This window comes from Somniosus microcephalus, chromosome 6, assembly GCF_052327205.1.
Source record: "Somniosus microcephalus isolate GS21.2 chromosome 6, FLI_Smic_1.0, whole genome shotgun sequence".
Lineage (NCBI taxonomy): Eukaryota > Metazoa > Chordata > Chondrichthyes > Squaliformes > Somniosidae > Somniosus > Somniosus microcephalus.
The window spans coordinates 243,560,066-243,586,248 of NC_140992.1; the positions used below are offsets into that span (position 1 = coordinate 243,560,066).

Below are 26,183 nucleotides of genomic sequence, written 5' to 3' on the forward strand. Positions count from 1 at the left end.
TTTGAGGATGTAACTGGTAGAATAGTTAAGGGAGAACCAGTGGATGTGGTGTATTTGGATTTTCAGAAGGCTTTCGATAAAGTCCTGCATAAGAGATTAGCATGTAAAGTTAAAGCACATGGGATTGGGGGTAAGGTACTGACTTGGATAGAGAACTGGTTGGCAGGCGGGAAGCAGAGTTGGAATAAACATGTCTTTTTCCGAATGGCAGGCAGTGACTAGTGGGGTAGCGCAGGGATCGGTGCTAGGACCCCAGCTATTCACAATATATATTAATGATCTAGATGAGGGAACTAGATGTAATATCTCCAAGTTTGCAGACAACACAAAGCTGGGTGGGGGGGGGTGTGGTGTATGTGCCTTTAAGAGCAATTATGGTGTATGTGCCTTTAAGAGCCCCAGGTGTGCGTAATGCCGGTAATTGCCACTTGGGCTATATAAGCCTGTGTATTGTGTATATCCTTTAGAAACCCCCCCCCCAGACTTGCTTAGTAAATACCTATGAACCAACTCCTGTCTTCAGTGTCTTTATCTACACACGGACACTACAGTGGCGACGAAGTGGAAACGGACTTACCTGCAATTCGGCAGCACCTCAAGGACATCGATTCCTCCAGCGTCCAGAAGACTCAAGGAAGTAAGAGAAACTGTGGTTTCACCAGCTGGCCAAGCTGGTGACAGGTACTGCGCTAATCCTTCCTGGGCGTCAGGCTGGAGCTCCAGCGGCGGGCTCTACAGCTGAGACAGGCAGCGAAATCGGAGGCAAGCATTAACGGACTGGGAGGGTGCACTCGAGAGACGGCCGGCGCGGCAAGCAGGTCAGCGTTTAGACCTCCGTCGGGAACGAGTCTCCAACAGTGAATAAACGGAAACCACAGTAAAACAGCGTTGTTATCAGTAGCAGCGGCGGGAAAGCGCGGGAAGCGCCATATCGTTGCTACAGAGAGAAAAAAAAAAGCGCGGGAAGCGCCATATCTTTTCTGAAATGCCTAAATCTGGTAATATTGAGGCTTTTGATGGCGAAATAGAAGATTGGACCACATACGTGGAAAGAGTAGAGGTTTATTGCACTGCAAATGGAATAACAGATGAAAAAAAAGCTTCAGTACTTCTGAACTTAATGGGCGCGAAGACATACGGGCTGTTACGAAATTTAATCACTCCAGCCAAACCAAAGGACAAGACTTTTAAAGAAATTGTTGATACCCTGCAGGAGCATTTAAACCCAACACCACTGCTGATAGCGGAACGATTCAAGTTCTTCAAGAGAAATCAACACAAGGATGAAAGTAACGCTGATTACCTAACCAAATTAAGAAAGCTATCAAAGCACTGCCAATTCGGAGCAGGACTATCGGATTATCTTCGAGACAAATTCGTTTGCGGTCTCTTAAGTGAAGGAACACAAAAAAGACTGCTTTCTGAAAAAGATTTAACATTGGACAAAGCTTTCAGTATGGCTGTATCATACGAAGCAGCAGCAAAAGGAGCTGCAGAGATACAAGAGACACAGGACTTCGGCACCCATAAAATGACACAGGAGTTCGGAAGATGTTATCGCTGCGGCAGATCCACCCATAACCAGAGGGACTGCTGGTTCAAGGGCAAAGCATGCAGGCAATGTGGTAAGATTGGACACATTGCACGGGTATGCCAATCTGGACAAAATAAATCCACTGACAGAAAACAAAAAATCAATAAAGAAAAGTACAGGAAGGTACAAATGATGACGGACAATAGCTCCGAAGACCAGAATAGCGATAGCGACTCCGGAAACAAGAGACTAAGTTGTCTCAAATTACATAATGTACTTGCCAAAGAGGATTACCAAACCATTTGGGTTACCCTCACAATAGCAGGGTCCCCAGTTAAAATGGAGCTAGATACAGGATCAGCTCTAACCGTAATAAATCGACGAGATTACGAGAGGCTATTTTCGCATATACCTCTAAAAGACACATCCTTTATCTTAAAAACATATACGGGGCAGAAAGTCTACCCCAAAGGAAAAATAAGGGTACCTGTGGTATACAACGGCAAAGAAATACAAAAGTTGTATTTATACATTCTACAAGATGGTGGTCCACCGTTGTTGGGACGTGAATGGATAAGGAAGATACGTTTAGACTGGCACTCCATTCAGGCACTGACGGTGACCAGTAAGGAAAAAAACAATGATGACATCATACCTGAACGATTAAAAGACATCTTGGCCAACGCCAAAGAAGTGTTTCAAGAGAAACTAGGAACCTTGAAAGGCATCACCGCCTCAATAAAAGTGGAAGATACAGCAATTCCAAAATTTTTTAAGGCAAGACCGGTGCCATACGCAATACGTCCGGCAGTTGAGGCAGAGCTGAAGAATTTGGAAAAGGCAGGCGTATTATCCAAAATAGATTGGAGCGAATGGGCAACACCCATCGTTCCAGTCATGAAAAAAACATTGAAAAATAACTTTGAGGAACAGAAAAAAATTCGCATCTGTGGGGACTTTAAGGTGACTGTAAACCCGGTCCTTCACACGGTACAGTATCCTCTTCCGAGGATAGAAGATATTTTCGCCTCACTATCCAGAGGGAAACGTTTCACAAAAATTGACTTGGCACAGGCATATCTACAGATGGAGGTTGAGGAGACCTCTAAAAAGTATCTCACAATAAACACACACAAAGGCCTGTACCAGTATAATCGACTAGTTTTTGGAATAGCATCAGCTCCAGCTATCTGGCAAAGAGCTATGGAGCAAGTCCTGCAAGGGATTCCGGGGACTCAATGCTACCTAGACGACATCCTTATAACAGGAGAAAACGACAACGAGCACCTTGCCAATTTGGAGCAGGTGCTCACTAGGCTGAAAGAACGGGGCCTACGAGCAAATCGCCCCAAGTGTGAATTTTTCCAAAATCAGATATCATATTGTGGCCACATAATTAATAAGGAAGGGTTGCATAAGTCACCTGAAAAAATTGAAGCAGTTATAAAAGCCCCAGCACCTGAAAATGTTTCACAATTAAGGTCATTCCTGGGATTAATAAATTATTATCATAAATTTTTACCGAACTTATCAACTATTCTACACCCTCTTAATGATCTTCTACAGACAGGAGTGATTTGGAAATGGAACGAAGACTGTAAACGTGCCTTCCATAAATGTAAAGACTTAATCACATCCGAGAAAATTTTGGCTCATTACAACCCATCACTACCAATCAGACTGGCGTGCGATGCATCCCCTTACGGCATAGGAGCGGTATTGTCCCATAGATTCCCTGATGGCTCGGAACGACCGATAGCTTTTGCGTCACGCTCATTGAACTCAGCTGAGCGTAACTATGCCCAGATAGACAGGGAAGCACTCAGCCTGGTATGGGGAGTGAAGAAATTCAACCATTACCTACACGGACAAAAATTTACCTTGCTGACTGACCATCAACCCCTCATCTCCATATTCAACCCTAAAAAAGGTGTCCCCATTATGGCGGCACAAAGACTACAGAGGTGGTCCCTTTTTCTAGGGGCACACCAATACAACATTGAATACAAAGGGTCAAAACAGCATGGGAATGCTGACGGTTTATCACGCCTACCATTGCCAACGATAGAAGAGGCACCTACAGTAGACCCAGTAGAGATATTCCACTCTACCATAGTGGAATGTCTACCGGTGACAAATTCTGCCATTGAAAGGGAGACAAGAAATGACCCTACTCTCTCACGGGTCTACGATTTAACAGTGAAGGGATGGCCAGCACATGGCGAACCACTGTTGCCAGCATTCTCGCAAAGAAGAGAACAGCTGTCAGTGTGCCGAGGAACCTTGATGTGTGGATCCAGAGTGGTGATTCCACCCAAACTCCAGGATAAAGTGCTAAAGGAGCTTCACGAGGGGCATCTGGGTGGAGTGAAAATGAAGAACCTAGCTAGGGCGTTTGTATGGTGGCCAGGTATCGATGGAGACATCGAAGACATGACCAAGAGCTGCCTAGGATGCCAGAAGGTCCAAAATGCTCCGCCACAGGCCCCTCTACATCCATGGGAGTGGCCCTCATCTCCCTGGCAAAGGGTGCACATCGACTTTGCTGGTCCATTTATGGACTCAATGTTCTTAATCGCAGTTGATGCACACTCCAAGTGGCCGGAGGTAATAAAGATGTCCTCCACCACCACGGAAAAAACCATCACAGTATTAAGGACCATATTTGCCAGGAATGGGCTGCCGGAGCAGATATGTTCTGATAATGGACCGCAATTTGTGTCCGAAGAATGCAGAAAGTTCTTAAAGAACAATGGGGTAAAGCACTACACGTCCGCCCCATACCATCCCGCCACCAATGGATTGGCTGAAAGGTTTGTCCAGACCTTCAAGAAGGCCATCAAGGCCATGGGTAATGAAGACATAAAACTTCAGCACAAGGTGGATAACTTCTTATTTGCATATAGGAATGCAACGCATACGGTTACTAACCAAACTCCCGCCATGATGTTCTACAATAGAAACCTAAGATGCCGGCTGGATTTGGTCAAGCCCAACATCCGAAGGGACGTGGAGAACCGGCAGTTTCAGGGCATGAATGAAAGGCCAACTAGGGCCTTCCAGATAGGCCAACCGGTTTTGGCCTGGGACTACCGTACCGAGAAATGGCAGCCTGGAACTATCTGCACACGATTAGGACCACTGATGTATACCGTGGACATCGGAGACAGCATAATAAGATGCTATGCTGACCAAATCATCAAGTCATCCGAAAAGGGACAACCTACACCACCACTCTATACATCTAACGATGAAGTAGAGATACCCATATCTACCTCCGATCTGGTGATACTGGAGCCCGATGAACCCGACACTGGCCTTCAAGCTGAATCAGCCTTGCCAGAAGAACCTACTACACCACCAGAAACTACTACACCCCCGAGGCTTTATCCGGACCGAGTCAGGAAGCCTCCTGAGAGACTAACTTATAATTAATTAATACAGCAATGTATATTATTTTGCATATAACATGTAATTAATAATTACTTAAAATATGATGTACTAGTTAGCTAGAAGGGGAAGAATTGTGGTGTATGTGCCTTTAAGAGCAATTATGGTGTATGTGCCTTTAAGAGCCCCAGGTGTGCGTAATGCCGGTAATTGCCACTTGGGCTATATAAGCCTGTGTATTGTGTATATCCTTTAGAAACCCCCCCACCCCTGCTTAGTAAATACCTATGAACCAACTCCTGTCTTCAGTGTCTTTATCTACACACAGACACTACAGGGGGGGGGCGGTGGGGGGGTGTGTGCTGTGAGGAGGATGCCAAGAAACTCCGGTATGATTTGGACAGGTTGGGTGACTGGGCAGATGCATGGCAGATGCAGTATAATGTGGATAAATGCGAGGTTATCCACTTTGGTGGCAAAAACAGGAAGGCAGATTATTATCTGAACGGCAATAGATTGGAAGAAGGGGAAGTGTAACGAGACCTGGGTGTCCTTGTGCACCAGTCACTGAAGGTAAGCATGCAGGTGCAGCAGGCAGTTAAGAAGGCAAATGGTATGTTGGCCTTCATAACAAGAGGATTCGAGTACAGGAGCAAGGATGTCTTTCCGCAGTTGTACAGAGCCTTGGTGAGACCACACCTTGAGTATTGTGTGCAGTTTTGGTCGTCTTATCTGAGGAAGGATGTTCTTGCCATGGAGGGAGTGCAGCCAAGATTCACCAGACTGATAACTGGGATGGCAACAGGACTAGACAGACTAGATGCAGGAAGGATGTTCCTAATGGCGGGGGAGTCCAGAACCAGGGGACACAGTCTAAGGATAAGGGGTAAACCATTTAGGACAGAGATGAGGAGGAATTTCTTCACCCAGAGAGTGGTGAACCTGTGGAATTCTCTACCACAGAAGGCAGTTGAGGCCAATTCATTAAATATATTCAAGAAGGAGTTAGATATATTTCTTAAGGCTAAGGGGATCAAGGAATATGGGGAGAAAGCAGGAACAGGGTACTGAATTTGGATGATCAGCCATGATCGCATTAAATGGCAGAGCGGGCTCGAGGGGCCGAATGGCCTACTCCTGCTCCTATCTTCTATGATTCTATGATGGCAAACTGTTGAAGTTGTGGCCCGTGTCATTTCGCAAATGGGACTTCCACATTGAGGGCTTAGAGCGCCTTGCGGTTGTCAGAATGGTGGTCAGAGCGATAGGATTCCGCAGGTTCTTGTCCATTGTTGATGCTCTAGCAAGAAGGAGTGAGACTAAAGTGTTTGATTGTGCAGGCTAAGCAAATCTGGCCAGGATGAGTGCGTCCCTTGCATCCCAGGCAGCAATGTTGTCGCGCGCTGGTGCCTTCTGCCTTGTGCATCTTCAGGTGGGTGACTAGCAGCTTGGCGCTCCTGTTGAAGCTGCTGTTGCTCATGGTTCTGCTGCTGCCGCAGCTGGTCTTCATCCGAATCTGATGTCCAGGAGGAAAGGAATTAAATGGTCGCTATGCTTCTGGTATATGCCTCAGTTAAGGAAGCGCTCAGTCAAGGTGGGGAGAGGGGTTTCCCAGGAGGTCACATTGGAGATGGGTGTCAAGCTCCAAACTTCCACAACACTGAGTATGCCTGCTAAAAGTTTGCCCAGACCTGAAACAACAAAGTTCTGCCACCTGCAAATGATCATTGGTGAAAATTCCTTTGTAATGGTGGAGCTGCAGCTGTTAGTAAGCAATCCACTAGTGAGGCCGCCAGGATTACCTGGCGTGTTCCAGAGGAGGCGTGTAGGATGGGGGGAATGTCTAAAAATTGGAAAGGCCTCTCAAAATGGGATTATAGAGGCAATTAAGTGGTTGTTCAGGGCCTTAAGGGCCTATCCCGCCTCTTGGAGGCAGGATGGAAAGGGGGTCAGAAAACACGCATTTGGGAAAATTGCTCGGAGGCGGGATGGAGCCCGCCTGTCATTTTTGGCGATTTTAACAACTCGCACACCTCCAAAGGGCTGTTAATCGAGCCCAATATGTGCCTCTGCCTTCATGCTAGCCCCTTCACCTCCAAGACCCTTGAACATGGCTTTGTAACCTCCACTCAACTACTCTAATGCTTTGTATGCTGGCTTCCCATCCTCCACTCTCCATAGACTCCAAGTTGTTCTAAGTTCTGCCATGGGTATTCTGTCCCACACCACATTTTACTCACCTATCTCCCAGTCCTTGCTGATCTACATCGACTCCCCAGCCCTCAAAAGCATTAAACTTAAAATCCTTGTCCTTGCCTTAAATTCCTTCACGGCCTTGTCCCACCGTATGTTTGCAATCTCTTCCAGCACTCTTCCTCTAACTTAGGCCTTCTATACACCTCCCGTTCTTTCACCCCACTGGTGTCAGAGTCTTCAACCACCTCAATTCTACTCTCTGGAGCGCCCTTCCTAAAACTTTCCACCTCTAAGAACATTCTCAAAATCCAATAGCAAAATACTGCTGGAAATCTGAAACAACAACAGAAAACGCTGGAAATACTCAGCAGGCCAGGCAGCATCCGTGGAGAGAGAAACAGAGTTAACGTTTCAGGTCGAAGACCTTTTGTCAGAACTGGAAAAAAGCAGGAAATGGAACAGATTTTAAAGCAAGTTTAGGGGCTGGGAAATGGGGGAGGGGATGAAAGAACAAAGGGGAAGGTCTGTGATAGGATGGAAGGCAGGAGAAGTAAAGAGGCATTAAGAGATATTCAAGGCGAGAGGAGATGGTAATGGGACAGGTTAAGAAACAAAGGATGGCTCTAGATGAAGTGTGAATTGCGCTGGCAGAATGAAAGACAGCTGCCATGTGGGAGGGAAAAAAAAAGCACAAACAACAAGTGTGGATAAAAAATATAAATATGATAGGGGCTGAGGTTATGATCTGAAGTTGTTGAACTCTATGTTGAGTCCAGAGGGTTGGAAAGTGCCTAATCGAAATTGAGTGCTGTTCCTCGAGCTTATGCTAAGCTTCCGTGGAACAATGCAAGAGGCCGAGGACGATGAGGTCTGAGTGGGAGTGAAGCGGAGAATTAAAGTGACAGGCGACCAGAAGCTCGGGGTCCCCCTTACGGACTGAACGAAGGTGTTCCGCAAAGCGGTCACCCAATCTGCGTTTGGTCTCCTCAATGTAGAGGAGACCACATCGTCAGCAGCGAATACAGCATACTGAAGTACAAGTAAATCGCTGTTTCACCTGGAAGGGGTGTTTGGGGCCCTGGACAGTGGGAAGGGGAGAGGTATAAGGGCATGTGTTGCATCTCCTGCACTTGCACAGGAAGGTGCCGGGCGAAGGGGAAGGGGTGCTGGGGGTGATAGAGGAGTGGACCAGGGTGTTGCGGAGGGAGCGGTCCCTACGGAATGCTGAAAGGGGAGGTGAGGGGAAGATGCGTTTGGTGGTGGGATCTTGCTGGAGGTGGCGGAAATAGCGGAGGATGTTCCATTGAATGTGAAGGCTGGTGGGGTGAAAGGTGAGGACAAGGGGAACTCTATCGTGGTTCCGGGAGGGAGGGGCAGGGGTGGGGGCAGAAGTGCGGGAGATAGAACGGACACGGTCGAGAGCCATGTCAACCACAGTAGAGGGGAATCCACGGTTAAGGAAAAAGGAAGACATGTCAGAAGCACTGATATGGAAGGCGGCATCGTCGGAGCAGATGCGACGGAGACAGAGAAATCCATCTCTTCAGCCAAGCTTTCAGTCGCTCCGTCAGCCTGGCTTGCCATCCGTTTCCTTGCATCTTTTCTTTCTTAAGCCTCGGAAGTGCCTTGGGATGTTTTTCTATATTAAACGTGCTATATAAATACAAGTCGTTATTCTTATAAACTTCAGATAGTACAGCATCATCAAAACCAGTTTCATTTATTTTCCATTCTAATATTGTAAACCAAGCTAGTATTGACAGTAACAGATGTCATTATTTTTCTTATGAATATTGCTTTAGAGAAACAACACAATTTACACAATTACTACATTCAACAATATGGTTACTACAAGACACAAATTGGTTTCAACATCAGTTTTCCATAGGCTGTAATAACTGTTTTCCAGCATCTCCTGAAAAAGATATATAGAATCAAAGAAACTTACATCACAGGAGGCCATTTGGCCCGTCGGGCCTGTGCCGGCTCTTTGAAAGAGCAGTCGTGCTTTGTCCTACATCCTCGCTTTTTGTCCGTAACTCTATGTTCCTCATCCTCAAGTACCTGTCCAACTCCCTTTTAAAATTATTTATGAAATCAGCTTCCACCAGCTTTTCAGGCAGAGCGTTCCAGATCCCAACAACTCGGAGTGAAAACATTTCTCATCTCCCCTCTAGATCTTTTGCCAATGATTTTAAATCTATGACCTCTAGTTACTGATTCATTCACCAGAGGGAATACTTTTTCCCCAGTTACTCTATCAAAACCTCTCATCATCTTGAAAACCTCTATTAGGTCACCTCTTAACCTTCTCTGTTCCAAGGAGAACAGTCCTAACTTTTCCAACCTCTCTCCATACCTGAAGTCCCTCATCCCTGGTAACATCTTGGTAAAGCTCCCCTGTACCCTTTCTAATGCCTTTACATCTTTCCTGAAGTGTGGTGCCCAGAATTGTACCACTCATCATACCATGTACATTGGGGATTATGCTACTCTGTTAAACTGGACAGCCCCTTCATGCTTCTGGTAGTGGTCCATTGGGAAGCTGATGAACTGACTTGTTCAAGAAACCAATGCAGAAGTAAACTGCTTCAGGCATTGCCCTTTGTAATTTTTATAAACCGACCTAGACTCGGATGTAGGGCGTAGCATTATAAAGTTTGCAGATGATATGAAACTTGGGGAAAGTAGTAGATCATGATGAGGATAGTTATAGGCTTCAAGGTGACAGACAGGATGGTGAAATGGGCAGAAGCATGGCAGATGGAGTTCAATACAGAAAAGTGTGAAGTGATGCACTTTGGGGGGACTAATATGGAAAGACAGTATACTATAAATGGCACCATTTTGAAACGTGTAGAGGAGCAGAGAGACCTTGGTGTCCATATACACAAACCCTTAAAAGGTGGCAGGGCAAGTTGATCAGGTGGTTAAAAAAGCATATGGGTTACTTGGGTTCATAAATAAAGGAATAGAATATAAAGGCAAAGAGATCATGCTAGAACTTTATAAATCACTGGTTTGGCCTCAGCTGGAGTATTGTGGACAATTCTGGGCACCACCCTTCAGGAAAGATGTAAAGCTTTCTGAAGTAAATGAGCTACTTTACTCTTTTGCTACTACATTACCAATTTGGTGCTGCATTTATGCCCATATCAATATAAATTTGTCATTAAATCAATGGCCCCTTTGAAAATGAGTGCTCTTGACATTGATACCAATATACCCACTGGGGGTCTGACTTATGATGTGTTGACTCTAGAACAACAGCTAGAGCAGATACAACATCCCAGAAACTGACATCATTCACGACACATAGAAACTAGCCCCTCCAGATTATTGGGGCCACAACAGTAATTTTCTGTGCATGTTGTCAAGTGAAGTGAAAATGCAGATGTACGTCATTCATACAGCATCTATTGCAACTATAAGGACAGCACTGGAGGCTACAAAGAGAGCTACTGTGGAAAATGGAAGACTCAATTGAGGCTCCTTTGAAGTTAGGAGTTAAAGATCATTGGTGCTAAGTTTATTTGTGCATTTAGCTACGTTACACCTTAGAAGGGTTTGTCAACAACAGGGACCCAGCTTCAACACTCCCTCACATCGATGAGCAGAGGGGTCAGAAATTTGGGAATGGTTTTGCCGTGTACCTGAGCACTGGTGGATATTTCTAGCACAAGGTAATAAAGATGTGACAACTAAATAATTAGCCAGTTATTAGTTAGCCAGTTGCTATGTGTGTGTCAGCTTCTGGGGCATTGCATTAACTGTTGTAATGTAATCAAAGCATCATGATTCACCAATCACAGCTTTGTGCAGGTATTGATGTAATGATGCAATGAATTACAAACCTCTCAAGTATTTACACTGCAAAATGTACACGAAACATATTGTTGAGAGATTTGTACATTAGAGCAGCTAATTCACTTCCTCTTCTACAAACCCAATTGCTAATTATTACTGATATTTTAGTAGAATGGCATTTGCTAGTCCTGTTTTATTAATACTTTACAAAGAACAGTTCTTATATACTGCAAAAACATATCTATTATAATTCTGGTAAAAATTAAACAGGAGAGCTTTAGGTAACAATATTATACAAACAGTAACGTTGATAAGTAAACAAGAAGGCAGATTATCTCTTGCTGTAACAAGTCACTTTGAGAGTGAGAAAAATCCATACTAGAACAAAATCTGTTCACATTTCTTTTAAAGAAATCATAATTTGACCTTGCATTGGTCCTAAAACCTACAGTGCGCTACATTAAAATGTTCAGTAAAATAATAGGATAGAGGTTAGCACTGTTGCCTCACAGCGCCAGAGACCCGGGTTCGAATCCGGCCTCGGGCGACTGTCTGTGTGGAGTTTGCACATTCTCCCCGTGTTTGCGTGGGTTTTCTCCGGGTGCTCCGGTTTCCTCCCACAGTCCAAAGATGTGCGGGTTAGGTTGATTGGCTATGATAAATTGACCCTTAGTGTTAGGGGGATTAAATACGTGGGGTTACAGGGATAGGGTGGGACATGTGTTGGTGTAGGGGTTACGGGGATCGGGTGGGATATGTGTCAGTGCAGGCTCGATGGGCCGAAATGGCCTCTATCTGCACTGTGGGGTTTCTGTGATTTCTGTGATAAGTAATTACAGTGGTGATTCCTCTGATGACATCAGGCTGAGTTAAGAGTGACTGGTGTGGCATTGACATAGGCAGCCCCAGATAGCGCATCATCCACTGGTTTCCTTCGATGTTCAGCAGGTGGCCGTGGTGGGGGGTTTGTGGGTGGCTGATGAATACTCTTCCCAGCGTGTCGATTTTGAGACTCCTGCGCCTGTATGGGTTTCCATTCCTCTTTTCGGATAGCAGCCTAGATTGAGAGAGAAGCTACTTAATTTTTTGAAAAGCATGTCAACATTGAATTGAAACATGTACAACAGAGTTGCTCTAAACCGTATCTTTCAATGGAACAAAATCCAGACAGGTTCTACAGCAGGTAGATGACCCGCTCCACCAGATCACCGCCCAGGCAGCGAAGTTGAAAACTACCCCCAGAGGTTGCAATTTGGCTTAGGTCCACTTAAAACATTTTGGGGGAGAAATTGGGTGGAGCCGCAAACGGGGCGCCAAGCTCGCCTGGGCGCCGGAATTAGCGCAGCGTTTGGAGCAGTAGCGACCGCCGGAAATTCAGCTTGAGCGCCCCAAGAGGGACACGGGGCGAGGCTCGAGGCGCTCCGCGTCCCTCTTAGTGCGCTGAAACTGAATATCGCAGCGCAACGTGCCGCAGCGCCACACGCTGCGGCACGGCGCGCTGCGGTACTGCAGGACTTCCTCCCATTCTTAAGGGGGAGGGGCCTGCACCAGCGCGATCAGAGATCGCGAGTGCCGGCAAAAGAGCCCGGCACCGAGAAGTGCCGGGCTCTCGGAAAACAGCCGGCAATGCCGCGGGGGGCAATCAGGAGACCGGGGACGGAGGTGCTGGCAGGCGGCCGCCGGAAAAAACGGCCGCCCCGCACCTCCACCTTAATTTGCGCCACTGCCGCCACAGGAAGGCCCCGTGAACCGGGCACCATTTGCGAACGGCGCTAGAGGCGGTCGCTGCCAAATATCGAGATCGGGGCGGTAGCGGGGCGCTGCGCACACCGATGATGTCATCGGAGGCGGCGCAGCGCAACAGGTTAACGCTGCCATTAGCGCCCCAGCTAAATATCACGGGAGGCGCGGCCAGTGGCGCTAAAGCCACTGAGTGCCCTCTTTAGGCGCTAACTGGTGGCGCAGCCCACCGAATTTCTAGGCCTTTATCAGCAGGCAGTCCTCGTCAGCTGCTAAAACTGAGTACAAATGTAACTTCAAAAGAAAATACAATTTGAACATAGACCCAGCCGAGGACCATTTAAGAATGCAGTCCAGAATAAGCAGTTATGTGGATAGGTCACGCGGAGTGTGATCCCTCCAGCCACTGAGAATGTTAACATTAACCCACAACTACCAATAGGTACTTTGTGAAAAAATAAGGCTAAAATGCTCAATAGTTTGACATCTAATTCACAATCTGCACTTCTTTGGGATATTAAAAAAAACTAAAATTCTGGTTGCACAGTGATCCTTATGTCCCCTCTAATGAGATTGCCAGTTTGTAGTGAACCCGACCCCATGAACTACAATGTGCCTTTACCCACCCAAGGTCTGGTAAGTGTAGTGAGACCCAGGGGTCAAACAGAGAACTTGCATGGAATAAACCATGTGATCTCCTCGTCTTCAATTGGTGGATGAACATACACAGCATCAGACCAATGTGCAGTCTATAAATCAGCAAATTTATTTAACTAATTAAACAGGTAATGAACAGTATTCAGTACAGACATTGTATTTGCAGTAATCACAAGCTTTACTATTCTCCTCAAATGGCTAAAAGTACAGAAATTCTTCTCTAATGCTAACTTTAAAATAAAATTGATTCTTGAAGCATTGTCATGCGTGTCTTAGTGTGGGGAAATGATTTCACAGAGCCGCTGAGGCAACCCTCTCTGCAGACTTCAGACTGACTGCTTGACTGAGATAAAGTCAGACAGATATATAATTCAAAACAAAAGGACATTAAAACCATAATTCACTCAACTACATTGGACGGACAGGGTGTCAATCAATGTTCCCTTTAAATTGTCTTTATTTCAATGCGCATTTAAATTTCTGCGCATGCAAGGTATTTCAAATGGAAAAGCTTGTGAGCGGCCTGCGCAGTACCTTGCAGATCACTGCATGGCCACGCACATGCGCAGCTTAGAAGGAACATTGGTGTCAATTATAGAAGATTAACTTTGAATGGTTTGATAATTGATCTGTGTCAAATAATTTGAATGACTGTATAGATGCATCCCTATTCAAGTAGAAAGACAAAAACAAACCACAGACTAGGTGTCAATCAATGTTCCCTTTAAATTGTCTTTATTTCAATGCGCATTTAAATTTCTGCGCATGCAAGGTATTTCAAATGGAAAAGCTTGTGAGCAGCCTGCGCAGTACCTTGCAGATCACTGCAGTACTGCATTCAGTTTTGGGCACTACACCTCAAAGGATAAGGCGCAGATTCACCAGAATTATACCAGGACTTAAAGGGTTAAATTATGAGGACAGGTTGCATAAACTTGGCTTATATTCCCAGCAGTTTAGGAGGTTGAGCAACAATCTAATTGAGGTACTTAAAACGATAAAAGGATTCGGTAGAGCAGATAGAGAGAAACTATTTCCTCTGGTGGGGGAATCCAGAACAAGGGAGCACTGTCGTAAAATTTGAATTGCCATTCAAGACTGCAATCAGGAAGCATTATTTCCACACAAAGGGTAGTGGAAATCTGGAATTATCTCCCCCAGAAGACTGTGGATACTGGGTCAATTGAACCTTTCAAGACCGAGATTAAACATATTTTTATTACTAAGCGTATCAAGGGATATGGAGCAAAGGCGGGTAAATGGAGTTGAGGTACAGATCAGCCATGATTGAATGGTGGACAGGTTTGAGGGGTTGAATGACCTACTCCTATTCCTGCATTCTTGCTGAACTATGCCTAGTGATCAGGCATGAAAATTAGGCAGACTGTAATATGTATTCTATGCAGTTCACAGAATAGCTTGCAGTTACTAACCTTAACCTTGTGTGTGCTATGACCAGCAAGCAAGAATCAGATAAATAATCTAATACAGTAGTCTCAAGGAGTGAAGCAACAGGGACAGAAACAACTCTGGGCTCCATGAAGGAAACAGAAGTATATCAATAGAAGTCAGCTGTTTTTCTAGTTATAAATGTAGAATCAGTTCTTGTTACGACATACCTAACTTCTACAGAAAGCAATGTAAAGGTAGGCTGACTCCTAACCATGTACACTTTCTAGCAGAATTAGACTGCTTTCATATTGATCTACGGCCAAAGGCTCCTATATATAACCCATGTCTCCTGAAGCCAGTGGCAGATGAAGGTAAAATTGTTGCATTTTTCTAGCCCGGGTGGTCAGGAAGAGACTTTCTCCATCTCCTGCTTGGCCACTGGTTTAATTGTAGCCAGTAAAAAAAACACCACAGATTACCGCTGTATCTTTGTAGATTTTAAGCATGCACTTTGTTAGCATCAGGATGATTCATCAGGATATTAGTATGCTGTCTCACAATGGCAATCAGGGCTGACACCATGATACAATTACAATGTACGTGCACAGTGGCTAATTGGTCATAGCTGCTGTAGCTGCACATGCACATGACCTCAGAATGCACTTTGCTGCCAGTCTACTGGCAGCAGTGATGCAACTTGTGGAGTAACAAAAGCAATGCTCTCCCAACTGGCCTGTAATATAAAAAGGAACTCCGATTGGACAGACTGTACACTGCCTGATCTTTCAGTTGACTGACTACTTGCTGTCCTTTATCAAATGTACATGGCATTTATTTAAATGTACAGCCAAGAGTCCCATGCAGTTTGTGTAAGGTTACTGGAGATATGCAATATGATGGCATTAAATAACTAACAAAGATAGCTTTGCCTTAGAGTTACACCCTATAAAAATATGCAATAAAGACAGAGAAAAATCTTGATACCTGTAATCAGGACATTCCGTACACAGAAGTTAATGTCTGTTAACTGTTATTAATTCTGTTGCAAGACTTTTACAAGAATAAAACTCTCTGGATTGGTCTTGCTTTTTTTCCTATATAATCTGTGTGGTTTTTAACACTAACACACACACACGCGGGACCTTTCAGATTATTGCGCGGCCACATGCACGCACGCACCTTCGCAGGGGTATTGGTGCTGGGTCCACTCTTTGTATATGTAAATCATTTGGACTTGGACATAGGAATCATGATATGGAAAGTTGCTACCAACATAAAAGTAGGGGGTTTGGCAAACAGTGAGGAGGACTGTTAAATACCTCAGGAGAACATAGATAGATTAGCAGAATGGGCAGACAGGTGGTAAATGCAATTTAATGCAGAACAGAACAAGTAATACATTTTGGGAGAAAAAGCAAGGTATAAGAGTGCACACTCAATAGAACAATGCGTAAGTATATGGATGACCAGAGACTTGGAGGACATTAAAGTCCTGGAGAGTGTGCAGCGTAGATTCACCAGGATGATGGTAGGGATGGGAAACTATAGCTATGAGGAGAGACTTGAGATTCTGGTATTATTTCCACTGGAGCAGAGAAGGTTAAGAGGAGGTTTGATTGGATTTTTTAAAAATTGTGCAGGGTTTTTGATAGACTGAATAGGAAAAGATTATTTTCTCCTGTTGGGGAAGCCAGTGAAAAGGGGTCACTAATTTATAATTGTCACTAAGAGTGAGGAGAAATGTCTTTATGCAGATACGCCACAGGACATAGTGATGCAAAGATGATTACATTTTGCAAGGAAAAATTGGACAACTATTTAAAGCAGAAGATAAAGGGCTACAGCCAGGCAGTGGGGCTAGTTTTGGATTGTTCCAGCATAGAGCTGGCACAGACACAGTGGGCAAATGGCCTCCTTCTGTGCTGTAAACTTCCATGGTTTCATGCCTTGGGGATCAAGTTTGGATGCTGAGGCCATTTTGATTACATCTGCAGCTTGAAGGGAACCTATCTGGCCAGTTATCCGTGAGCTCAATAAACTTTTTTTAAACATGCGAATTGTCAAAAGCAAGGGAGCTGAATGACGCAAAAAAAAAATTATTTAATTTTTTTTTTTTTTTTTTTTTTTAAGTGTTTTACCTAAATTATACTATGATGAAAATACTAATTGCTAAAATACAAACAATGAGAAGCTATTTGCTTTTCATTTGAAAGCCTTTACAGACAAGCCTAAACTAAAACAGTTGAGTGTAGATGGATTTCTCCCATCTGAGTGTTTTGCTTCTGTCCCAGTTTAAACGAAACACGCTGCTCTGCTTATACCGATGAAGATGGTGATAGAATCTTATGAAACATGTTGGAATTTTCTTCCAGTTGAAGAAAGCAAACATTCTCTGTAGGTATGAGATCCCCTCTCAAACTCCCTCTACTCTACTCACTTCAGTACAAACTGGGGGACATGAGATTTAGAATGTCTGTCCCCAATGGCAGTCCTGAGTGGAACAATTGTCACTGCCACTTTAATTGTACCAAGATATGAACTCTGGGCATAACTTAAGGCATCTCGGCCAGCCACAACTACTTTTGTTTATTAGTGAGGAAAAACTACCAAGCCATTTCTCACGCTAAATGTTTTACTTGCCAATTTTTTTCTCCTCACCTTTCTCCTTCAGATGATCACTCCATAGGCACTTGATGCCCTCTGCTATCTTGTCCAAGTGGCCAATATTCACATATGATCCTTAACAGTGAATATCGGACATTATCATAGCTATCGGACCCTGTTCTCAAGTGATGTCCATAAATACACACTTCCAGCAAAAGGTTTCTAGATAGTAATCAAGAACAATGCCATGGCTGATGTTCCCTCTCTAACTTAAAAGCGCGGAGGAAAATTGCAGCACACCTACTGCCTTCCCAGATGAAATCAGCTAACTCAGCACAAACTGAGGATCAAATCACAATTTTTCTGGTCGATGCGTATATCTACTAACTAGACAAACGCGCTGAGTCAGCAGTACAGTCTCCAAGTGGAATCTTCAGAAGGATCTGACGTGTAGGATTGAGTAGCATTAGTTATTTTATGGATTTCACACTGAGAATCTAGCATTAATACCACTGTCATATCTCTCTATATGCAGGTAACACACTCAAAAATATATATCGGATTGTGCCTGGCTACAGTTGCTTGTTGAGAATTGTCTTTGTATTTATTTGACAATCCAACCAATAACTGCTGTAGAACTGTATAAACTGGTCACATGGATCACAATAAGCAAGTTCACATTAAGCAGCCACACAATTTGTTCATTTTATGAAGAAAAAATTGTTTATTTTGAAAATTATTACACTAAACGGATAATTGTACTAACAGTCGCACAAAATAACCCACTGAAATGGTTATGGCAATTGAGAACATTTATATTTCAGAATATTATAATTCTATAAGAATGTGAAAACAGACTTACAAGTAGGTAGATGAGACTGGCAATGCCAAGGTTGACGGTGCCCAGAACAGTGGGTAATATAAACCCTCCAGGCACTGCGAGGCTGGCGTGAATTAAACAAACAGCAGAATCAGTTAGCCTGCCACTGTGTTGCTGCAATATAATCCAGACATTGTGAATTAATAAATCCCTGGAGATTGCATAAAATAAGGACACTCTCTAAAGAATTTGATATTGGGCACAAGCAAGGAAGATGAACAGACTGAACAATTAGCAATCAAATTAATAAATTTTAAAGAACAAAGGTGTAAATAGAAAATCCACCCAATATCCCCTTCTGTAAAGAAAATTGGGAAAATAGCTAAGGTCTGAAGTTACTAAAGTCAATGTTAAGACCAGAGGGCTGCAGAGCGCTCTCTGTCTTGACACTTGCATTGAGTTTAGTTGGAATGGTATAGGAGGCCAAAGACAGAGGGCAGAGTGGGAGTGTATTTGCACTACCTTACTGAGATGATCTTTTATATTATCTAGAAGAGAAGTTATGTTAAACTTATATAGAACCTTGGTAGACCACACTTGGAGTACTGTGCACAGTTCTGGTCTCCATATTTCAGAAAGGGTATAGAAGCACTGGAGAAAGTACAACAAAGACTAACAAGGATTATACCAGAACTGAGAGATTACAACTATCAGGAAAGACTGAACAGGCTGGGGCTCTTTTCTCTAGAAAAGAGAAGGCTGAGGGATGACCTGGTAAAGGTCTTCCACATTTGCCCTTTACAGATGCTGACAGACCTGCTGTGTAATTCCAGCAATTTCTCTGGTCAAAATAATTGAATATTCCAACTTCATGACAATGCCATTCACATATAATGAATGGATTATCCCTTCACAATGATCAAATGAGTTCCCTATTCACTATTACGCACATGTTAATTTATTGTTCTCCAACAGTTCCTACGTTTTTTTGTGGCCGCTCAAGGGTCACAGTGGAGCAGTCAGACAGTTGCTGAAGAGCTCAGCTCAGCCACAGCTGAAGCTCAACTCCTACCGCAGGCTGAAAACCTTGCGGTGTTAAACTGGGCACTGCATTGACCTTGGCAGCACAATTCTTCAATATGTAGGTTATATTTAACAAATTAACGCATCGGAACTGCACATTGGGAATTGGTGGGACAGCAGGTCAATAGACCCGCAGGATTGTTGTACCTACCTTTCCTGTGCATTTCTTGAAAGATGGTGACACCAAATAACGAAGTGAATGGGAATGTGCAAAATCAAGAGTGATGGGTGAGCGCATTGACAGAGTCAACATTCATTTTTTGCCTTAAATTTCCATCTCTGTGATCCCAAACAGGATTATGCAAAATTTTAAAGGGAAGTGCAGGTTTAAAGTTTCTCGGGCACTCACACACAATTTAACTTACCATGCATGTAGAATAGCACGGACATAGTAATTCCGGGTCAAAGGGCCAAACAATTTCACAACAGCTGCCAGAAAGCGTTGACCCCTAGATGCAAAAAAGGAAGATGAATAGAATTAGCAAGCAAATAAAACAATATTGCAATTGGCTTATTTTAAAAATAACAAACTTTTTTCTTCTTTCTTTTCATTATTTCTATTCCCCCTCCCTTCTGCAGCTTGATCATTCTTTGCAGAAACAGAACTGTTTTCATTCAAGTAACTAATTTACTCATACATAGTTAGTCACTTTTTAAATATGTTTTAACTTGATCACTCTCACTTCTCGACTTGTAATTTACTTACGGTCTCTCCATGGTTGTTCCCTTTCTCCTCTTCCCTCTGGGGTATTCCAATAACATTATGAAAACTCCTGCAGCACTGAATATCTCAAGTTAAAGAAAAAAAATCAAAACCACAATGATTCAGCAAGTGCAGTCCTTTTATAGAGACAGTGCGTCTTTCTTCAATTTCACAGCCTGGTTTCGTGACCTTCAAAACACATCAAACTAGAAAGATTACTTGCTCGCCACTACACTCTAATAGCTGCCAGAAATTCAGCACTAATGCCAGTCACCAAGTTCCTCCCTAAATCTACAGTAATTTTACAGATCATTTGGTGACTCACTGGTAGAAGGAAGAAAAGTGTTTCCATCCCAACACAAATCCAGATAACCAAGTGAGTTGATTATTGGAATTAAGCTGGTGACAGGGAACTTGAAGCTGCCTAAAATGTATTCTTTCAATATTTTCATCACAAGCCACACTGAACTCTAGTCTCCACACTCTCCGCATTCAAGTGGAAGTAGATCCAACTCTGCGTCCAATGCCTCAAGACATTTAAATCTCTCATTCTTATTAAGACTTTTATAATAAAACAGGTACAATTCAGCCATTAGGTGCAGATTCTATGCCATTCATAATAGTGCACGTATCAGGTAAGGAGCTACTGATATAACTGACAAACTACAATCAAGACTTAGCAGTAACTAATATATTCACCTTACATTTAAATGAGCCCACATATAAATGGGTTGCTCATACACTCCTCCCTCTTGGTGCCAGCCATGAGCCTCTGAATCAGAAGGGTATATTCAAGATTTATTCCAAACACTTGAACACAAAGCCTAGGCTGATGGTTTAGTGCAGTACTAAGGGAGTGCTGCATTGTTGAAAGTACCACCTTATAGATGAGATATTAAACCAAGGTCTTACCTTTTCAAAGAAGAGCAGGGGAGTTTTTCCGAATATCCTGGCCAGAAATTCTCCCTCAACCAACTCCACCAAAAATGATTATCTGGTCATTTATCTCATTGCTGTTTGTGTGGGACCTCATGTGCAAATTGGCTGCTGCATTTCCCTACATTACAATGGTGACTACACTTCAATAGCACCTCATTGGCTGTGAAGCAATTCAAGTCATTTTGAGGTTGTAAGCATGGGTTTACATGGATTGGAAATTGGTGTGGAGGTAGGAGACATAGAGTAGGGATAAAGAGTACAAACTTGGATTGGCGGGATGTGACAAGTTGTGTTCCCCAGGCATCTGTACCGGGGACTCAGCTTTTCACCATATTTATCAATGACTTGAATGAAGGAATAGAGAGTTGTATATCCAAGTTTTCAGATGGTACTAAGTTGGGAGACACAGTAAACAACGCAGATGGGAGCAGGAAGTTACAAAGGGACAGAGACAAATTAAGTGAGTGGGCAAAACTGTGGCAAATGGAGTTCAATGTGGGGAAGTATGAGGTCATCCACTTTGGATCCAACAAAGACAAATTGGAGCATTTCCTAGATGGGGAGAAACTAAGAACTGTGGAGAAGCAGCGATTGGGTGTCCATGTACATAAATCACTAAAAGCTAGTGGATAGGTGCAAAAAGCAATTTAAAAAGGCTAATGGTATGTTGGTCTTTGCCTCAAGAGGGCTGCAATACAACAGGGAGGAAGTTATGGTTCAGTTGTATAGAGCCTTGATCAGACGCCATCTGGAGCACTGCGTTCAGTTCTGGGCACCGCACCTCAGGAAGGATGTACTGGCTGTGGACGGGGTACACCGAATATTCACCAGAATGATACTGGGGCTTAAAGGGTTAAACTATGAGGACAGGTTGCATAAACTTGCCTTGTATTCCCTTGCATATAGAAGATTGAAGAGTGATCGAAATCGAAGTGTTTAAAATTATAAAAAGATTCAATAGGGTAGATACAGAGAAACTATTTCCCCTGGTTGGGGAATCCAGAACAAGGGGGCATAATCTTAAAATTAGAGCCTGGCCATTTAGGAGAGAAATCAGGAAGCACTTCTCTATCTCCAAAAAGATATGGATGCTGGGTCAACTGAAACTTTCAAGACTGAGATCGATAGATTTTTATTTTAGGTAAGGGTATCAAGAGATATGGAGCAAAGGCAGGTAAATGGATTTGAGATACAGATCAGCATGATCTAATTGAATAGCCGAACAGGCTCATGGGGCTAAATGGCCTACTCCTGTTCCTGTATTAAAGGTGCTATATAAATGCATAAAAAGCATCTTCTAGTAAATTCATTGTAGCAAATTTGATTTGGTTCTCTGCCTGACAGCAGTAAAATCTGCCTCAGCAACATTACTTGCAAGTTAGAGCTGCTTGCAAATCTAGTATAGTATAGTAGCGTAGTGGTTATGTTACTGGACTAATAATCCAGAGGCCTGGACTAATAATCCTGAAACGTGAGTTCAAATCCCACCACGGCAGCTGGGGAATTTAAATTCAGTTAATTAAATTAATCGGGAATTAAAAAGCTAGTATCAGTAATGGTGACCATGAAACTACCAGATTGTTGGAAAAACCCAACTGGTTAGGCACTAGGGAAGGAAATCTGCCATCCATACCTGGCCACTCCAGACCCACAGCAATGTGGTTGACTCTTAACTGCCCTCTGAAATGGCCGAGCAAGCCACTCAGTTGTAACATCCCAGTACAACAAAGTCAGCACTGTGGGAGTACCTTCACCACACGGACTGCAGCAGTTCAAGGCGGCGGCTCACCACCACCTTCTCGAGGACAATTAGGGATGGGCCTTGCCAGCAACACCCACATCGCCGTGAACAAATGCATAAAAAAAACCTTCACTGTAAATTGAGGCAGGCTAACATTTCTTTCACCCTCTTTGACGTGTTGGGAGCCAGAAGAATCATCCACAGGGTATTCCAAATGATCCCTAGGGTAACTGTGTCTGATAATACCACCAGCTGGCACCAATATCTGAAAGCACTTTGACTTCAGCAAACGATGCTGGTATTTTTGATGAATTTCTTTCATTCTAAATAAGGTTCAATTTCTGCATTAATCTGAAATGGCACCCTCTTCAATACCTTTAAATATATTTGCTAACAGTAACATCTCCAACTGCTTTTTAGTCAATCGACAGATTTTAGTACAACTTGTCTTTAATGTGGAAAACCATCCCAAGACGTTTCACAGAGGGAGTGAGGAATGCAGAAGTAGCGATAAAAAAATGATGGATTAGAAGGGGTGACCAAATGTTTGTCAAAGAGGTTACATTGAGTCTACAGCACAGAAACAGGCCATTCGGTCCAACTGGTCTATGTTCTACACGAGCCTCCTCTCACCCCCTCCAGGTGGCGTACAGATATGTGTCAGCTGTGGCTCAGTTGGTAGCACTCTCACCTCGGAGTCAGAAGACTTGAGCACATAAATCCAGGCTGACACTCCAGTGCAGTGCCGAGGGAGCGCTGCACTGTCGGAGGTGCCGTCTTTCAAATGAGACGCTAAACCGAGGCCTCGTCTGCTCTCTCAGGTGGGCGTAAAAGATCCCATGGCACTATTTCAAAGAAGACAAGGGAAGTTATCCCTGGTGTCCTGGCCAATATTTCTCCCTCAAACAAAAACAGATTATCCTGGTCATTAGCTGTTTGTGGGACCGTGCTGTGCACAAATTGGCTGCCGCATTTCCCACATTACAACAGTGGCTGTACTTCATTGACTGTAAAGTGCTTTGAGACATCCGGTGGTCGTGAAAGGCGCTATATAAATGCAAGTCTTTCTTAGATATTTAGCAAGAGTTTTTTTTAAATGTGCACTATACTTTATAATACATTTCTCAAAGCTCAGTGTGACTGAAGTTCTTTGAAGCAGGTGTAATTGTTTAGGGCATCTCCACAACGAAAAGGATACATGCCATAAGCAGCAAATTGCCAGTTTTTAAACTGGCCGGCCACTCCTACCACGCCTCCGATCACCAAAACTAAAATAAGGAAATACAAGTGATTAAATTAGAGACAAAAATACGAACGGCGGAATAATCATCCCAGCTCTAAAACCGTCCAAGCGGACAGCAAATCGGGCGGTTTTCAGAATATATAAAGGCACAACATGGAATTTCTGTACTAGGGACTTTGTAGCTTTGTGGAAAAAAAGAAGACAAATTCAGTTTTACAAGATAAAAAGATTAACCCCAGTGCTCATGTTTTAAAGTAATGCAAGCAATAACCCCTCTCTTCCAGTCGAGCTGGTGTTGACTACTTTTAACAGTCAGTTCCTGCACATCAAACCGTATTGCGGAAAAGTTGTTCATAGATCAGTTTACAGTAAACAAGACAGAAAGTTACTCCCCGAGAGTGCAGCTTAAATAAGAAGTTTCATAGTTGCAGAAAAAAACTGCTTTTCCTGGATTTTTTTGTGGATATAGAAGAAAGTTTTGGTAGATTTTGGGGTGTCGCTGTGTTACTCACTGAGCCCAGCTGCCAGAGCCTGTTCGTTTGCCCACATGGCCCACTCGATCTGCCCCATGGTCCCCGGACAGTCTGCTCTCTGCAGCTCCCGGATCGCTCTGAATCTCCGCTCCTACACCGCGCGATTGTTGCACTGTAACTAACCACAACAGCACGTCACTTCCTCTTTCTCTCTGACTACGTGACCAATCGCACATGCCCTGGCTCTTATCACAAAGTCAGTTTCATGGACTGCAGAAAGAGGAAGTTTGGGTCTGAAAATCGGCAACAGTGCACAGACCGCGTCAGCTCCGGGCACAACCCAACTTCTTACTAAATCAGCTCTTAGATTTGCATTCTGATCACTCCAGGAAGAACATTATGTGTAATAACAACAGAAAATGCTGGAAAAACTCAGCAGGCCAGGCAACATCCGTGGAGAGAGAAACAGAGTTAACGTTTGACTCTATTTCTCTCTCCACGGATGTTGCCTGGCCTGCTGTTTTTCCAGCATTTTCTGTTGTTATTTCGGATTTCCAGCATCCGCAGTATTTTGCTACAGAATATTATGTGTATTTGCTTCCTCTTTTTGCCTCACAAATAACAATGTGCAGTGCCTCATATGATAAGAATGCAAGGAAGAATCTCCCAGATTGCGAAAGAAGATTTTAGTGGGCGGATTGGCTTTCTGGTTAGGAAGTCACCCAGCCTTCCTCTAACTTGAGAAGCGCTATACTAAAATTCCTGCCACCCGATTATAGTCCGTGTAATAAACAGAACGGGTTTAGCTCTCTGAAGTGAGATATCCGTGTACAAGGGTCTCTCACCTGTTAGCAAAATTAAGGCCGGTGGGGTTAAAGGGACAGTGGCAGCATGGATACACAATTGGCTACAGGACAGAAAGTAAAAAGTAGCAGTGAACGGTTTTAAAGACTGGAGGTTGTATACAGTGGAGTTCCCCAGGGGTTGGTATTAAGACCACTGCTCTTTTTGATATATATTAATGACCTGGACTTGGGCATACACGACATAATTTCAAAGTTTGCAGATGACACAAAACCGGAAATGTAGTAAACAACCAGGATAGTAATAGACTGGTGAAATGGGCGGACACATGGCAGATCAAATTTAAAGCAGCGAAGTGTGAAGTGATTCATTTTGGGAGGAAGAATGAGGAGAGACAATATGAACTAAATGGTACAATTTTAAAGGGGGTGCAGGAACAGAGACCTGGGGGTGTACGTACACAAATCTGTGAAGGTGGCAGGACAAGTTGAGGAAGCCGTTAAAAAAACATACAGGATCCTTGGCTTCATTAATAGAGGACTAGAGTACAAAAGTAAGGAAGTTATGCTAAACCTTTATGAAACACTGGTTAGGCCTCAGCTGGAGTATTGTGTTCAATTCTGGGCACCACACTTTAGGAACAATGTCAAGGCCTTAGAGAAGGTGCAGAAGAGATTTACCGAATGGTACCAGGGATGAGGGACTTCAATTATGTGAAGAGACTGGAGAAGCTGAGGCTGTTCTCCTTAGAGCAGAGAAGGTTAAGAGGATATTTGCTAGAGGTGTTCAAAATTATGACTGTTATGATAGAATAAATAAGGAGAAACTGTTTCCAATGGCAGAAGGCTCAGTAACCAGAGGATACAGAGTGGAGATGATTGGCATAAGAACCAGAGGCGACATGAGGAAACATTTTTTTACACAAGTTGTGATCTGGAATGCACTGCCTGAAAGGGCAGTGGAAGCAGATTCAATAGTAACTTTCAAAAGAGAATTGGATAAATATTTGAAGGGAAAAACTTTATAGGGCTATGGAGAAATAGCAGGGGAGTGTGAC

At 43.6% G+C, this 26,183-nt stretch overlaps 1 protein-coding gene across 2 annotated transcripts; it reads right to left on the bottom strand.

The window, feature by feature from the left end:
• Nucleotides 1–8,824: 8,824 nt before the first annotated feature.
• On the bottom strand, nt 8,825–24,516 carry cyba (cytochrome b-245, alpha polypeptide). Of its 2 annotated transcripts, XM_085991673.1 has the most exons (6): nt 24,362–24,514; nt 23,805–23,874; nt 19,930–20,004; nt 19,589–19,672; nt 18,183–18,264; nt 8,825–11,984 (listed from the first exon to the last, which is right to left on the bottom strand). In XM_085991673.1, the coding sequence occupies exons 1-6, from the start codon at nt 24,417–24,419 to the stop codon at nt 11,787–11,789; spliced, it is 567 nt and encodes a 188-aa protein (XP_085847799.1). In that variant the 5' UTR covers nt 24,420–24,514; the 3' UTR covers nt 8,825–11,786. The 2 variants fall into 2 exon arrangements, with proteins under 2 accessions (XP_085847799.1, XP_085847800.1); XM_085991674.1 differs by lacking the exon at nt 8,825–11,984 and having other exon boundaries at nt 18,226–18,314; nt 24,362–24,516.
• Nucleotides 24,517–26,183: the final 1,667 nt, after the last annotated feature.

Coding starts and splice junctions, on each gene's coding strand:
- cyba (XM_085991673.1), bottom strand. CDS start 24,419: ATGGGGCAGATCGAGTGGGCCATGTGGGCAAACGAACAGGCTCTGGCA. Junction 20,005..23,804: donor CAATTTGCTGCTTATGGCAT/GTATCCTTTTCG, acceptor TGAGATATTCAG/TGCTGCAGGAGTTTTCATAA. Junction 18,265..19,588: donor CGTGCTATTCTACATGCATG/GTAAGTTAAATT, acceptor AATTCACGCCAG/CCTCGCAGTGCCTGGAGGGT.